Source organism: Gymnodraco acuticeps, unplaced genomic scaffold (assembly GCF_902827175.1).
Source record: "Gymnodraco acuticeps unplaced genomic scaffold, fGymAcu1.1, whole genome shotgun sequence".
In the NCBI taxonomy this organism is placed as follows: domain Eukaryota; kingdom Metazoa; phylum Chordata; class Actinopteri; order Perciformes; family Bathydraconidae; genus Gymnodraco; species Gymnodraco acuticeps.
The window spans coordinates 3,301,644-3,317,686 of record NW_022990270.1 but is presented as its reverse complement, the minus strand read 5'-3'; the positions used below and the strand labels follow the sequence as shown (position 1 = coordinate 3,317,686).

The following is a 16,043-nucleotide window of genomic DNA, read 5'->3' as shown; positions in this document are numbered from 1 at the left end:
ACGGATGTATTGCGACAGAATTATAAAAAGACACTAGCAGTGGCAAGAAAATGAGTTTGTCAAGGTGTTAATTTATCCACTCAAATAACTCCACATTTACATGATGGATTAGCACAACGTTTTCGCAGTTAGGAATCTTGATGACATCTAGCGACATCAGCAGATCAATGTTGTTACAACCAAGAACCTGCGTCTACAGTATGACTCTCCTATCCTCCAGATCATTGTTTCCTAAATGTCGGCGACAACGATCGGACTCATCAATGCCAATGATTTCCCTTCCCCCTCCTGAAGTCGCACCATATGCACTGCAGCTGGCAATCAGCTGTAATCAGCCCACAGCAGTTACATGACAATGTGATTGCCAGCGAGGTTACTATAGCAATCATAGATGGATGTTTCTATTTTGACAGGATAAAAACATGCACTTTAGCCTTTCTTTATTATTTTCCCTTGACAACCATAACAGACCAAAATAGAATCAGTATCTCAGCATTTTATGGTTGATGTATCGACCATGCTAAATGTTCTGCATAAGGATAATGTTGCAATTTGACTCACAGGCACTTACATCTTAAGATGATTACCAATAATATTCCAGAGAGGTGGAAATGTATCTGCTATCAAATTGTTTTGTACTTGCTCTGAAAGCATCTCACCATAAAATACAAATGGGTATACATTCAGACAATCATCTTGGTGAAGAGGATAAAGACACTTCCAATAATGGGGCCAAGAATACATTTAAACAAAGCTAATGTTTGACGAGGATCCGCTTTACCTTAAACCTTATCTACACTTCTGATAAATATTTGTGTGTGTTTCTCAGTGGTCGCAGTGAACAACCTCATCTGGCAGACCAACGCCATGTTCCGGCCGTTTGTAGAGGTCAACGCCGTGGGACCGCACCTGGCTGACAAGAAGCGCAAATTCAGCACCAAGACCAAGAATAACAACTGGTCACCAAAGTACAACGAAACATTCCAATAGTAAGTCACCGTGCTGAGTGTTCGTTACAGAGGGGAGGAGAAAGGAGGCAAAGACTAGGGCATGTTTAAAAGCACCTATGATTATTACCTGGGATGGAAGGGTTACTTAAATTATGTTACAATAATTAGTTACATGTTATAAAATATTATTAGTAACTTAAACTAAGTATCAAAATATGAAAGTAATGTATCCTAATTACTTTCCGTTAGAATATGAAATGCAAAAAACAAGAGAAAATAATATGTTTTTTGTTACTTAAGTGTCTTATGTAACGCAACAGAACAATGTAACCAGGAAGAAACCAAGATATTTAGTATAACAAATGTGTCCTTTTAAATTATGTGATAGACCTACAGAACAGTAGTACCAATAATCTGATCACTCATTTTTTTATGTAACTTTAAGTGAATAAAGTAACCTTTTTTGTTGTATCCTGATTACATAATCCTGTTACAAATAATCTGTGACTCCCCAAGCCTATAATGTACATACAACCTAAAAGTCACATTTCTGAGACATCCTGTACCATAACCATTTAACAGTATCTTCAGAGAAGTGTTCAGTATGCTTTCTGCACACTAAAGTCTTTCCTCCAGCAACCTACATAAAACATGATACCTGTAATACCTTACTCCAAAAGTTGTTCCAGAAGTTGTAGGTTGTGAGTGGAGTTCAAATTGCTTTACCGACACTTTTGCTTCATTGAAACTCTTGAAGGAAGTGAAGAGACGGTTTGATGAATCTTTAGGCTTGTCTCTTCTCATTCTGAGCCGATCCAACTAAAGTCACACAGCTTAAACGGTTTTAGTGCGAGATGTAGCAACGCCTTCGCGATCAGTGCAGGCTCAGGGCTGTCTGCATTTGGATTCACTTCTGGCATGTCATTTTAATTTTAAGAAGTCGTAAAAGTTGCTGGGGATATCAGAAAATAACCTGAAACAAAAATATGGTTTGAAACAAAGAAGAATTTGAATAGAGCAATTCATTCAACTTGCAAAGCATGATTGAAACGACTCATCACAGCCACACAGATACTAAGAAGGTTTTTCGGTAGTTGCCAGAGACTTCTACTGACATTATATCCAGCTGCCAAGAAATCCAAATGTCAGTATCCAAAAGCAATCAGTGTGTGTCCATGAACAATTCCTCAGAGTGACACTTTTTGTTTAATTTGATCCATCTTTAAAAAATTACATAAAAGTCAAGTTAATTTTAAGTGACTTTCAACCCTTTTGACAGTTTGAAATGGTAACTGACTTTTCTATTATCCAGGTTTAATCATCTCCTTTTAATGTCCTGTTATATAGTACTGCAGTGTAGTAAAACAGCCCTGATTTTGCATGTGAACATAATATTTGTCCCCTCTCTGATCTCTCGGTGTCTTTCCTCCGCAGTGTTCTCAGTAACGAACATGGTCCGGAGGTCTACGAGCTCCACGTCTCAGTGAAGGACTACTGCTTTGCTCGCGACGACCGCATCATCGGCATGACGGTGATTCAGCTCAAAGAGCTGGCGGACAATGGCAGCTGCTCCGCAAACTACCCGCTGGTGAAGAGCGTCTCCATGGACGAAACCGGCCTCACCATCATGAGGATACTCTCTCAAAGGACCACCGACGAGGTGGCCAAAGAGTTTGTGCGTCTCAAGACGGACACACGCTCGGCGGAGGAAGTGTCGTAATGTGCAGCAAAAACGCAGTATTAAAAGAGTTGTGTTGTCTTGAGTGGAAGATGAATAGAAAAGGGGAGAAGGAGAAAGGGCAGTAGCAACAGATGTTCTTTCTGAAGAGAAGCTGGAGAATGTCCAAAGAGAAGCGCAGGAGGCCCACATGTGGTGAGGCAGCAAGACAGTGACAGAGAGAGAGAGTTGTGTTTGTTTGTTTTTGTGCATGTGCGTAAAACATCTGTTGGAATGTTCATTTTAAAAACTACAGTATGTACAAGTGTTTACTTACCGTATGCTTACTATTAAGTACTATATTCTACGAGTTATGTTAACGAGACATGAAATACCTTTTGTACAACATTTAGTCTTTTTGAACAGAAATTTGTTCCAATAAAGTGCCAAACCAGTGAAAAAAAGAACAAAACCAACGTATATGAATTATGGTGAACTTAGTATGTTTGAAATTTGCTCGATTATTTTGTCCGGTGTAAGTCGTTTTCTGACAGTGTGGCGTTTTGATTGTTGCAGAGTCTTTTCATTTTGCACCCTCGTTTTTTGGCTTCACGTTCTTCCTCACAGCACTGTTGTGCATGTCCTCTTCTCGGTCATGTCTCTCCCATGATTCCAGTGACCACCGAGCAGGGTCCTGTCCCCTTGCCTTCAAACTGTTTGTATTTTATGTCGACCTGAAAATAGACCATGTTTTTTTAAATGGCGATGACTGCTATGTAAACCTTCATAGGTGTTTGTAATTTTATAACCATGACAACAATGACGACAGCCTCCAGTGCTAACAGTCTTAGCAGAAAGGATGGAAATGTTTTCCTTTTTTTTTTCTTCGGGCTTTTGTTCCTTGTTTTTGGCCATCAGCTTCCAGCCTTTCTGAATGACCACTGTGAACATGAGCTTTGGAAGGCAAGCTTACTGTATATGACATTACTGACAGTTTGATATTATTGTTTCATATTTTTCCGATAACTTTGTTCCTGATAAACTGCCAAAGTTATATAAAATATTTGTACAAAAGCAATCCATTACATGTATGATATATGATGAAATATGTACATGTGATCTATTACTTTTTCAATGCTTGATATAATGATTATTGATAGGGTGGTAATAAGATTTTATTTTTTTTATTTCCTGTGAAGCTGTTAACCAATATGAAAGTTGCACATGTTACTTTACAAATTAGTTATATCAGCTTCTGTCATTGGAATTTATTTTCTTCATAAAGGAAAGAGTAACATTTGGTAAATATGCAACATTCCTATGTATTGCACTGATGGCGAATTGTATGTCATGTAAATATATTTAGTGAGATATTGTACAAAAGTCTACTTTTCTTCAATGTGCATAAAGTATGTGCAAATGTGTTTAAACATCTGGGTCATTTTGAGCAATCGTTGGAGCAAGCATCTCTCTAACACATACATGTAGCATGTGTGTTGATCATGGGGCTTTTAAGATTGAAGCTTCATATTTAGGTAGAGCTGAGTTGTTGAAAATTAGAATATCAAAACATTGAAAATAATGTACTCTCTGCGAGCAGTTTGATCAGGTTTGCTAGACTATGACGTTCGGTCTAAATTAGCCTCAGTTAACATGATGACAATTATGGTCAGTTGCATTTAAAGTGGACCTAGTATGCTATATTGGAAAAATATATATTGTAGGGCCAAACCTACGTCAAGTTTTTTGCTTAAAATACCAAACAGTTCACCCATTGTAGCCATGCCTCATACTGCTCACACCCCTCTTTTGAAGCCCTGTTAGAGAAACGCGGATTTTGGGTCCTTAGCTTGAAAAAAAAAAAGAGGAGGCGGAGCTAATGCCTGATTAGAACTCTACCGGAGATAAAGTTAAATTCTGCTGTGATAAAACGCCATCCTGTTCTAAACCACATCAATGATTATTTCTGAAACAGTATGGAGCTCAAATGCTTTTTCTCTTGCGGGTTTATCACAAGGTGAGTTCCTTTTTTTATTTCCTGCTTTTTAAACACATGTGCTCTTCAGCAGGTTAGCTCTGAGTGTTAACGAGGCTAGCTAATGTAAACAAAGACGAGATTACGTTCAAAACACGTCAGGCATTGTTTCTGATAGCAACTTTCAGTGGGTCCGCCATCCGAAATTACGTAATATCGGCAGCAAATCTGTATCCGCTCGTTGTACCCCCGTTTTTAAAATATTTGGGTAAGGAGGAAAAGAGAAAGGGTTTTATTTGTTGCCGCTGCGTGAGGTCCCTGACACACCGGGGACACATATTTCTGTATAAAAGACATACAAAAGTGAATTTTGCATGATAGGTCCCCTTTAAATTGGTAAAAACTCTAATCTGTGTTTCAGAAAATGATTTACACCATTTTGCAGGTCTGTTTGCTCCTACAGTATAGTGAGTGATGCACATAAAAACATTTGGACAATACACTTTGGTTTCTAAAGAGCCGTAGCCTACTGAAGTTTAAAGTGCCGTGCCCACACCGCCTTACTCTACACCAGGGGTGCCCACACTTTTTGGGCTGGTGAGCTACTTTTGAAATGACCAGCTCACCGAGGTCTACCAACCAAAAATAAAATCCCAAATTGCAAGGGTTGCTGAATAACACGTTTTATTTATACATGGGATAATAGGGCTGCAACAAACGACTAATTTGATAATCGATTAATGAAACGACTAATCGACTATTCGGACTATTACTGTATGCCTTGCACAATGTCTCAAACCCTCTTGTTTAGCCATCAACTTTTAGATTTAGCTTGAGGTTGTTTTAGGCATGTGGAAACTAACAATGAAGACAATAAAGATGAATACTTGATTCAAAAATACATATATTATTAAATTAACAAATTGTGAACAAAACTAACATTACTTTTTATTTAAATTAAATAAATAATATTTCGCATCAAAAGAAACAACAATGTTTTAACAAATCGTATTAAATAATCTGATGACAGAACTGTAAACAGAATAGCTGAAACTTTAACAAAATAAAGAGTAACTCAGTTTCCTATAATCATTAACCCATGTTTGAATCATTGATTTAACTGCGTGTGTTGCTGCTAGCATACATAACACCTGACGAGGAAACGTTACTCGTGGATGGAGCTACAGAGCTGCTAGAAAGACAGTGGAACCCGGTGCATTCCTCCGTCTGAATGTGTTGCACTTTTTCTAAATGTTTAGACACATTGCTCGTGTTACCGCCCTTACATGCTGAACTCTCTTGGCAAGGAGCATTGTCCACCTCAAGACGGGTAACATTTAACCACACCTTGGAGCGCTTCTCTCCTCCGTGTGTTGCTGCTTGTAGCAGCCGCGTGTGTGTAAGCTGCCCCGCCCCCTCGCGCACAGACAGGGGAGAGAGATCTCGTCTCGATTGGAAAGATCGAAAATACACCGACATTTGTTTGTCTTTGTGCATGTTAGAAACGAGTTGGCGACACTAAGACTGCGAGATCATGTTTGTGTAGCAATAATACATGACCTTTCTCTTTCTCAACTCGCTACTCGGAGGGAAGTCGCTGTCATATGCCTTGTGAACACTCCGATAATGCCTCTCCACGTTACCTTTCTTTGGCAGAGCGACGCTTGCTTTACAAATAAGGCAAATAACCTTTGAATGTGACATCACAAACAAATATTCTTCCTCCCATTCTGGGTGGAAGTGGTTTGTCTTTAGCTTCTTGCTCGGTTCCGCACTCATTTTGTTGTTTGTCTCTTTAACTTAATTTGAGTTTTCCCGGCACTTGACTGATTTTGTATCGCTTTGCATTCTGGGTTAACAGACTGGAAAGCGATAGGTCGCTTTTTCTGTCAATCAAGTAAACTCCTGAATTAAGTGGCAGGGAGGCCAAGGGAGGAGGGATCAAAACCTGTTTTGTCTATTTTAACGGAACAGGATTTTTTTTTTTTATGAATGACTAGCGATCTACCAGCATTGCCCCCGCGGTCGACCGGTCGCCCGCGGTCGACGTACTGGGCACCTCTGCTCTACACTAAAGAGGTGGGGCACCGTAGATGTTCGCTAGCAGCTTGCGACCTGTGAGAGCACCCACCTGTCACTCAAAGCGTATTTTACTGTTGGTCACATCACTATAAGAAATATATTTTTTCATATGCTTTTTTCCTTCATCAATACCTTCATCTTAGAACACCCACAATGCAACTGGACCAGCTTCAGTACAGTCAGAGATGTTGGTGTATGTTGCTATTAGTGGCTAATGTATCCTCAGGTGGCTAGCCTCAAGAAGAGATGAAGAGCGTGCTGCAGAGGTCTGTAATCTCACTTATTCCTTACTTTCACTTCTTCCCACACCCTGGATTGATCCAACCAACACTGGGATATGACATCAATTGGGACAATATATCAACCTGCACACACTGTAGCTCCATTCAATAGTTTTATTATGCAAATATCCACTTGTACTTCACAAGGCTTCACAGTTTTTTATGTGGATTTGCTGCAGTCTCTCTTAACGTTACAAAGACCCCTGAATACATTCATAAAGAATATTTAGCAAGATGTTATATTCTAAATATGTCTTTCAATCCTCCCTCAATAGGAAGAGGAAGAGGTATCCTTAAAATGAAATAATTATGACTGTGCTTTGGGAACTACGGGATTGCTTACAAGTTAAATATGTATTTCATGGTTTTGAGTGACAGGCCGAGACACAGTGTTCTGACTGATTTCCGACTGCACACTCTTCCAACTCGTGTCTGCAACTTAGTCACAGATATCTGAGTCATGTTTACCTGTTGATGCTCACTATGAAAACGCCTACAGAAACTTTCACTGGAAACTGTAATCATTCGCACTTAATATGAAGGCTTTTACTTTGCCAAAGTTAACATTTGTATGCTTGATTTCATGGTGCTTCAGATGAGTGTTTTCAAATCAGTTGTGCTCTACTTATTGTCCTTCAACACCCACAGGAAGAAATTCAAGTTTGTGTCAGAAAATAATCCCCAATAAACACGTCATCTGCCAAAACTTCAACGACACAATTACGGAGGCGTGTGGCGCAGTGTCCTAGTGCTTTAGTGTTCGGATCAGGGGAGCACAGGTTCAAACCCCACTGCAGTCAGCATGTAGTTGTGTCCCTGAGACACTTCGCCCCAAATTGCTCCTGTGGGGATTGCCCACAGTATTGAGTATGTATGTCGCTTTGGATGAAAGCGTCTTACAAGTAACATGTAATGTATTTTTATTTAGAGAGCAGTTCATTTCTTGCTAAATGGGAAAATGTGGACTCAACACGTGTGGATACGATAGTATTAGTGTAAGATTACTCATGGGTAGTAATTTAGGGAAATGCTAACTCTATAAATGTAGACAGAGGTCTATAATACAATTCAGACTAAAACATAGATCTCAAAGAAACACTGATAAAACTACATTGTAAACAACTGGTTCCTTAGAGAGAAATTGCGGTTCACAGTAAACTGATTTATCTCGGGCCCGGCACAGGGAATAAGAGCCCAATGGAGATATGGAAAACTGTTTTAAAAGAGAAACATACAGGAAGTACTTCAGACAAAGTCCTGAGTTATCGTGCAGAGAGACATCAATGCAGTTGTTTCATACTGGCATGATGGTCCTTTTTGAGTGTATTATAATTTGATACATAGAGAGTCTTGTAAGCAAGTTTTCTTAGTGAAAATGTCGGTGTTTACATCCTTCATTGACAGGGTAATAGGGTGATTTGTTTCATCTGTTATGAGGAGTCAACATGAAGTGAAAAAGGTGTTTATTTTCCATCACATTAGCCGAACAACATAATATAGATTCATAAGCACAAAGAGAAAAGGAGAAACACAAATGATAAAGCTTATTTTAAGTTCAAATACCTTGAAGCAGCAGTGCAACATTTTTTGAATAAGGCTTTGCTTTACGAGTTTGAGAAGGTCAATACAACTTACGAGACAAAAAAGTGTCAGCTCGAAAATGTTGGTTTACTGACATTTTTAAGGTGACCTTCCACAACAACCTGGGAATTGTGCTTTTTAACAAGCAAAACTATGTGTTGTATATAGATGATATATAAGTATGGCTTAAGGGAGGTGTGTGGCGCAGTGGAATAGTGCGTTGGTGTTGGGATCAGGGGGGCACAGGTTCAAACCCCCACTGCAGTCAGCATGTCGTTGTGTCCCTGGGCAAGACACTTCACCCCAAATGGCTCCTGTGGGGATTGTCCACAGTATTGAGTATGTAAGTTGCTTTGGATAAAAGCGTCTATACTGTAGTAATATGTTAAGATAGAGTAAATTCTACTTATAATGCTATATCTTCAGTATAAGAGCATTGTCTTAATGGCAGATCTATTTTAAAGGACAGATGGTTCAAATGCATTAGAAGAGTATCGATATGAACATAGATGTGATGGATCACTAAGTACCAGTTTAATCAATGCAGGAGCTACAGCAATATATATATATATTTGTGATGCCATTAAATGAATACACTGTAGCAAAATACTGTGTCATTACTTAGTCAAAGCAACATTAGGTGCGCTTGAATGAGTCCAAAATTAGATTGAATTACATTACAGGTAATTGCATCATTGTTTTGGCTTTTTAAAATCCCTGACTGCTCCAATCCCCCATGTCATCTGCCATTGTGTTAGCAGTTTTCTTATATCCTGTTATTTTCTTTTCCTAAGCCAAGCATGCCAGTCACAGCAGCTTGTTTCTTCACCGTGTTATAGGGACATGTGGAAGAAACATGTTCAAATAAGAAAACAACCAGAAAAGAGAAGACTCAGAAGCAGGGGGAGGGACAAACTGTCACTCTTGTTCTCCCTGAAGGCAGCGAAGATGGAGTAAAACACTAACCTGACTCATCCTGCCGTAGAGCTGCCAAGATTCAAAATGACATCAACTTTGTCTTGCTCAACCTTGACCTCTCATTTGCATATTGTCAACTCCTTCAGGAATTTTGACTCATCACCTGCAACACACACAGGACAAACTGATGCTACTCAAATACGATCTCTGAGGATGAGCTGGTTGATATGATTTATGGTAAAATGAAGACCACGTCGTTAACCCCACGGCCCTATCTGTGTGTGTGTGTGTGTGTGTGTGTGTGTGTGTGTGTGTGCACAAGCAGCTGGCTTCTTGCCGACCTAGGCAGCTGATTTCTCTTAGTGGTGATACTTAAATAAAACAAAGTCCAGATGAATTCCAGGGGCAGTTAATTGAGCATATGACAGGAAGATAAAACATCAGTGACGCTCAACAATAGGCGGAAACATAATCGAGAATTTATGAGCCAAAGGAACATGTCCATCTGTGTGGTAATGTAATGCAGCAAGCTGTTGTGTAACAGCCTGACATACATGAAGCATCCGACCTGGACTTCTCTGTGTCCTTCAAAGCAGAAGGATGCTCTTCAGAGCAAGATTGATGGGGCTCACCTTAAGGCAAGGATAAGTCATCCACAGAAAGATCCAGACAGGTGTATTTCTTATAATTTTACTAAGGTAAACCATTTATTGTATATCAGAATCGGTTTTATTACCAAGTTTAAACATACGAGGAATCTGCTTCGGTATATGTGGGGCATTCAAAGACACAGCAAGAAGAATAGGTAGTAAAACTAAATAAAATAAAAATAGACTTTAATGACAACTCTTTAAAAAAACTATCTAAGACTACATGAACAATATTTTAATATGACAAATACTATATTCTGTATTTAAAGTGGAGAGCTGTGTAGTGTCCCGTCAATTATGTTAAGTGGTGTCATGTTTGTGATTGTCATGTTCATGTTAGTTTATGTTCCACTTCCTGTTTTATTTTGTACTCACCTTGTCTCATTCCAGGTCCCTTTACTTCCTGCTTTGGTTCTTTTTCCCGCCATCGTCAGTGCCTGCCCCGCCCCTGATTGTTTCCACCTGTGCCCACTTACCTCATGTATATATTGTCCTGTCTCTCCTTGTTAGTTGTCGGTTCGTCTTGTTCGTCTTCCCAAGAAGCCAGATCCAAGCCATCGCTTAAGAGAATCAGTGTTGTGCCTTTTTCCCTCCATGTGAGCGCTTTACTTTTGTCATTTTGTTATTTCCTCTAAAAGAGTGATGGAGAGGTTTTGGTCCCCTGCCAGAGGGGAGGGGGGTGAACAGTTTGTGTCCAGGGTGGGAGGGGTCGGTCCCCCCTCAGGGTCCTGGAGGTGTGCAGGTCGTGGAGGGATGGCAGATTGCAGCCGATCACCCTCTCTGCAGAGCGGAGGATACGCTGCAGCCCTGGTCCTTGGCTGTAGCGGCAGCGTACCAGATGGTGATGGAGGAGGTGAGGATGGACTCCATGATGGAGGTGTAGAATTTCACCATCATTTGTCTTTGGCAGGTCTTCAGCTGCCGTAGGAAGAACATCCTCTGTTGGGCTTTTTTGGTGAGGGAGCTGATTTTCTGCTCCCACTTGAGGTCTTGGCTGAGGATCGTGCCCAGGAAGCAGAAGGACTCCAACACTTCATCTCATGTCGCAAAGTGCAAGAGAATAACACCTGTTGTAGTTCTAAAGATCAACAATAGTTCAATACAATACAGCTTTATTTATAAGGCACTTTAAAACCTCCAGACTCAAGTGCTGTACAGTTAAATAAACAAATAAAACATACACAAAATCACACAGCTCAGCTCTCACACCATAAAACAATAGACAATTTAAAAGCAACAGTCTACAAGATGTCAATCGCGAAGGAGAAGAGGTGGGTTTTCAGAAGTGATTTACTCTAGAGGCCTGTCTTCAAATAAAACATCTGGATCACTATTTCCCCACACTGGCTAGTAAATGCTGTGCCTCGATGACGCACATTAAACGGAGCCAGCATTTACTAAGATGAGAAAAATGCCTGTTGTTAAAAAGATCCATAACTACAGTTACAAAACACCCTTTTTACTAACAGCACAAACAATGAACCCCCTGCTATTTTCTTCCAATGTCACAAAATTGTGCTCTTAAAAACATTCTAGGCCTTTTATTCGGCAGACATTTTGACTTGTCACAGGAAAAGCACACGATGGCTCTGAGCTATTCAAGCGAGACAGTGAGCAAGCATGCACAACACCCTGAAAACAATCAGCCATTTCAGCCATCATTCACCTTCTTATTTACATCCGTGCTTTTACTATGGTATGTATCGGGGGGCGGTGGTGGTGAAGTCGATAAGGACTTGGATTGGCAACTGGAAGGTCACCAGTTCAAGTCCCGGCAAGACAAAGTGCTACCGAGGTGTCCCTGAGCAAGGCACCGTTCCCTACACTGCTCCTCGGGCGCTGTTAAAAAATGGCAGCCCACTGCTCCTAACACTAGGATGGGTCAAATGCAGAGAAACAATTTCCCCCATGGGGATTAATAAAGTATATAAATAATATCAATATGTGACATGTCAAAATGTCTTCCGTGAAAAAGGTCTAGAGGTGTCCATAGGATGTTTCATACACCATTTGTATTAAGCTAGGCTAGTAAGCAAGCGTGGACTATTTTAGGGCAATGACACAACTTAATAACAATCATTTCAGGAGTTCCCAGGATTTATCACCCTTCGATTGGTATAATTTGTTACTTTATCATAAAATGTTTTTCGGACATATTGACCTGGAAAAGTTGCTGCAGATTATAAAAAATTGGCTTTAAGACTAGCTTACCCTGGATCCACTCACACACTGATACTGGACACAGCTTCACTGTGACAGTCGTCAAGGTCCCGCCCCTCTTCCTCTCCCCACAGCTTTCCCCCTCACTCTCCATCACTGAACTCCTGTGCTGCTCCTTCTCTCCTCTCACCGCTTCAATAAATCATCAGGACATCATCGTGTGTCTGGAGAGGTGTGTGTGTACATTTATGTGTGCCATATACAGTATGCAGTGCACTAAGAAGATAACATTGTGTGACCTGCATGTGGATGCACCCAGCCTGTGTTGCGTATATAAATATATGTGCTTGAGTATGTGTTTTGAGTGTGTCCTGTGGGTGTACACTTGCCCTCTCTCCCTTACCATTCTAGCTGAGTGTAATTACAACTGTCTCCGTGGGCACAGGGAACCTGCTCCTCCTCCTGCCATTGAAACAGAAAAAAGGGGAGGTTTACAACCACAATGGGGGAGAAAAAGCCAAAGAATTCAGCACAGTTGGATGCTGCACTTGTTGACCAGTAAGCAAAGCAACAGAGGTGGTCTACTGGTGATTAGACGTATCGAGGGATTGCTGCATCGGCCTCTGTTACGGTGTGCGGGACTACAGAGCTGCTGTTCCTGATCCTGATAGATGAGTTGTTGAGCTGAACCATGACACTGAGCAGCCAACCGTTAGCGTGTAGTTGGCGCAAACAATGCTGTAATTGCTTCTGCTGGGTGACAGTTTTATAGCAAACACATATGACGACAAGGGAGGGGGAGACATAATGTATTTCCTTGTGCGATACAGTCATCTGGGTGTAGTTTTCAGTTGACTGCCCACAGTTTCATTTCGCAGCTTTTGATTAAAAGGAAGTGAGTGAAAATAGAATCTGGTCACCAAGTCGCTCAATGGCAAGTATATCACTTTGATTTGACAAATCATTACATTTTAAAGCCTGGAGCTGTCTTGTGGTAGGGCCCTTGGAAACAGCTCAATTGGGCCACAGAAACAGTAAATATCTCCAATTTCATATTTGCTCAATAGCTCTGTGCTCCCTGAATAATTTGTGAGGCACCTCAAAGTACTTTGCATGAAGATATAGTAATTCATTCTTAAAGAGGTCCTCTTTTCGGCTCATTTTCATGACGAATAGGAGTTGGACTGGATTATATGTTTTCTTCTCTCTGCACTGGACCACTAGCAAAACACAACAAAGGCTACATTTGTATTCCTCACTCGTAAATCACCCCCACGATTTCAAAGAGAGAACAAAGGATATGGCCGGTGTAGAGGAAACTTCTGTGTAACAACGCAGTGGGAGTCACCGACTCAGGAAGGAGACACGGTAGGAGCAGTAGCTTTGATGTCAAACACTGATGGTTTATTTGGAGTTACGGCCGGAGGATTCACAGCAACAAGTCCAAGAGCCAGAGCCAGAGGTTCTGACTTCACGGTAGAGTTGCCACGTCAATTCTGGAGAGCCTCTCTCGTTGCTAGCCCATTTAACTGGTTCCACAGAGAGTCATCAACATGTTTTGATAAGATAGCTTTAGATAGTTTGGGCACACTAAGTTACCAGCTTCCGCCACTTATGGCCTTGGATATGTCATGCCCTGGAGTCCTCAGACAACAGAGAAGGAAGTGTCCCAGTGTACCCACAATACAGACCATCTGTGACCCAGTATTGACCGGTCACAGAATGGGAACAATAACATTATTGGCTGAAGCAGCCTGTGTCCTTAAAGGAGGTAAACAGACGTCAAGGTTTGTCCTGTATGTCGCATCTTGGCGTCTATGATAATTATTTCCCTAACAGCCGGCACAGCAAGCATCTCTCCCTCGCTATCTTTATCTCATGGGAGTCCACAGAACTATTTAAATAAATAACAACCATACTGTACTGCATACTATTCTTCCTATTTCTGCAGTTAGTGAATGTGTTCATTTAAATCTTGAGAGAAATTAAACATTTAACCAAACGGTTCCTCATCAAATGCTGTCAAACACTCAGGTTCGGGGACTTCCTTAGGATATTCAAGACTTTTCTGCATCATGTGCAAAGTAGCAATAACAGTATACAGCTCCAGGATTCACATTGTTTTATATACTGCCCTAAGATGGTTAGCCACAGAGGCCGTGGTGGTTTGGCTGTTTCATTGATGGTGGCTCTCTTGTAACACAGCCATATTTCTAACTGCAAAGCCATCCTGCCAACCTCTCATTTACTGTGGACAATAATCGATGTGAAACAACGCAGGGGGAGCTCTGAGCGCTGCAGGTAACAGGTCTGGGAGAAGAGGGTTGAGGGAGGAGAGTCCTCCAGCATGGCCATCTGTTCATGTGTAATTACAGCTTTGGGTCTCAGTAGGATTGCTCTGTGCTCAGTACGAGTCCCCGGCCCCCTGACCACCCTACAGCCTGGCTGAGAGGTAAATACTGGATCTGGCTTCTGCACTGCAGCTTACATAGTTTTTAAGTCAGGAATGAGCTGTTAAATACCTCTGTAGCTGACTGGATTTGAACAGGAGGAAAATCAGGCAGTGTATTATTTAAGACAAGAGGTAATGTCTTTTCAAATAGCTTTATAGGCTTTTTTCCTGACAAGTTATATGAAAAATAGCTTATTTACAGTTTCTACCCACTAACCATTATAATACCCTCTGGTAATTTCATGGACGACCAGCCTGTATGTTTGTAAAGCCACATCAAATTCTGTATAGCACGAGAGCTGTCAAACATATTAAATGCAAATTACATGTGGAGAGGCTTGTGTGCATGTGCTGCCTCATAAATCCACCAAGCCGTGTGACAAAGCTTCATAGAGTGCAACATAATCTTATGTGCAGGCACTCAGCCATAGCTGTTGCACGGTGACAGTTTTTCTATTAATCATAATCACTGGAACAGCACCACCTTTCACATTTCCTTCACACAATGTATTCAAATTGCCAATTGGTTCAATGGCTATTGTTTTTTTGCATATGTGCATGTCTGTGTACAGAGTTAAGTGTATGTCTATACGCGTAGTGTGTTTGTGCAGCATGACATTTGGGATTCAGGCAGGTTGTCTGACTGCAAATATCAGCAGTGACAGTTTAAGTTGTACAACTTCCTTTGGCTACATCCCCCACCCCGACCTCCTATAACCAGGTGGGGAACTACTGCCCAGTTGGAAGGCGTCTGTGTCACGATCTGTCTGTGTTGTGTTTTGTCTTGTCCTATCTTTGGTTTCCTGTTTTATTTTGGAAAAGTGTTCACCCCCCCGTTCCTGCCTGTTGCTTTCTGTCTGTTTCCCCTCCCTGATTACCCGATTGTGTTCACCTGGTGCCCCTGTGTTTTCTCCTCCCTCCTCACCTGTCTCTTGTTTGTTTGATTAGTCATGTGCAGTGGTGTAGTGGGGATGCTATTTTAATTAGGTCATCCCAAACAATGCCACACAAGTGCGCAGTGCACTCACAAAACGGGCAGACAGGTCCACAGAAACTACCGGTATGCTTAGTCCTACTTTAGTTACTGTACTGCAAAAAGCAGACGGCGCTGCGCTCAACACACACAGACTCAAAACCATGGACACACTGGCACATAAGTTACATAAACAATTTATAGGCCTAAATTGCATAAGCTACAGTATTGCAACCAAGCACAGTGCTGCCTCTCTCTCTCTCTCTCTCTCTCTCTCTCTCTCTCTCTCTCTCTCTCTCTCTCTCTCTCTCTCTCTCTCTCTCTCTCTCTCCACTTTCAAAATCTATTTAAAACTCATAACAAA

At 41.1% G+C, this 16,043-nt stretch overlaps 1 protein-coding gene and 1 long non-coding RNA gene across 3 annotated transcripts in view; one reads left to right on the top strand and one right to left on the bottom strand.

Annotated features, from left to right (window-relative positions):
- The window catches only part of LOC117549190 (protein unc-13 homolog C-like), a 100,467-nt gene extending 96,436 nt beyond the window's left edge, over positions 1-4,031 (top strand). For both annotated transcript variants that reach the window (XM_034220849.1, XM_034220850.1), the window contains 2 exons: positions 830-989; positions 2,385-4,031. In XM_034220849.1, coding sequence (XP_034076740.1) covers positions 830-989; positions 2,385-2,670 — 446 coding nt within the window. In that variant the 3' untranslated portion in view covers positions 2,671-4,031. The remainder of the gene's footprint in view (positions 1-829; positions 990-2,384) is intronic.
- Positions 4,032-8,792: 4,761 nt separating this feature from the next.
- On the bottom strand, positions 8,793-11,176 carry LOC117549156. Its single transcript, XR_004569428.1, has 3 exons — positions 10,571-11,176; positions 9,493-9,607; positions 8,793-8,840 (listed from the first exon to the last, which is right to left on the bottom strand). It is a non-coding gene; the product is annotated as an uncharacterized LOC117549156 (long non-coding RNA).
- Positions 11,177-16,043: the final 4,867 nt, after the last annotated feature.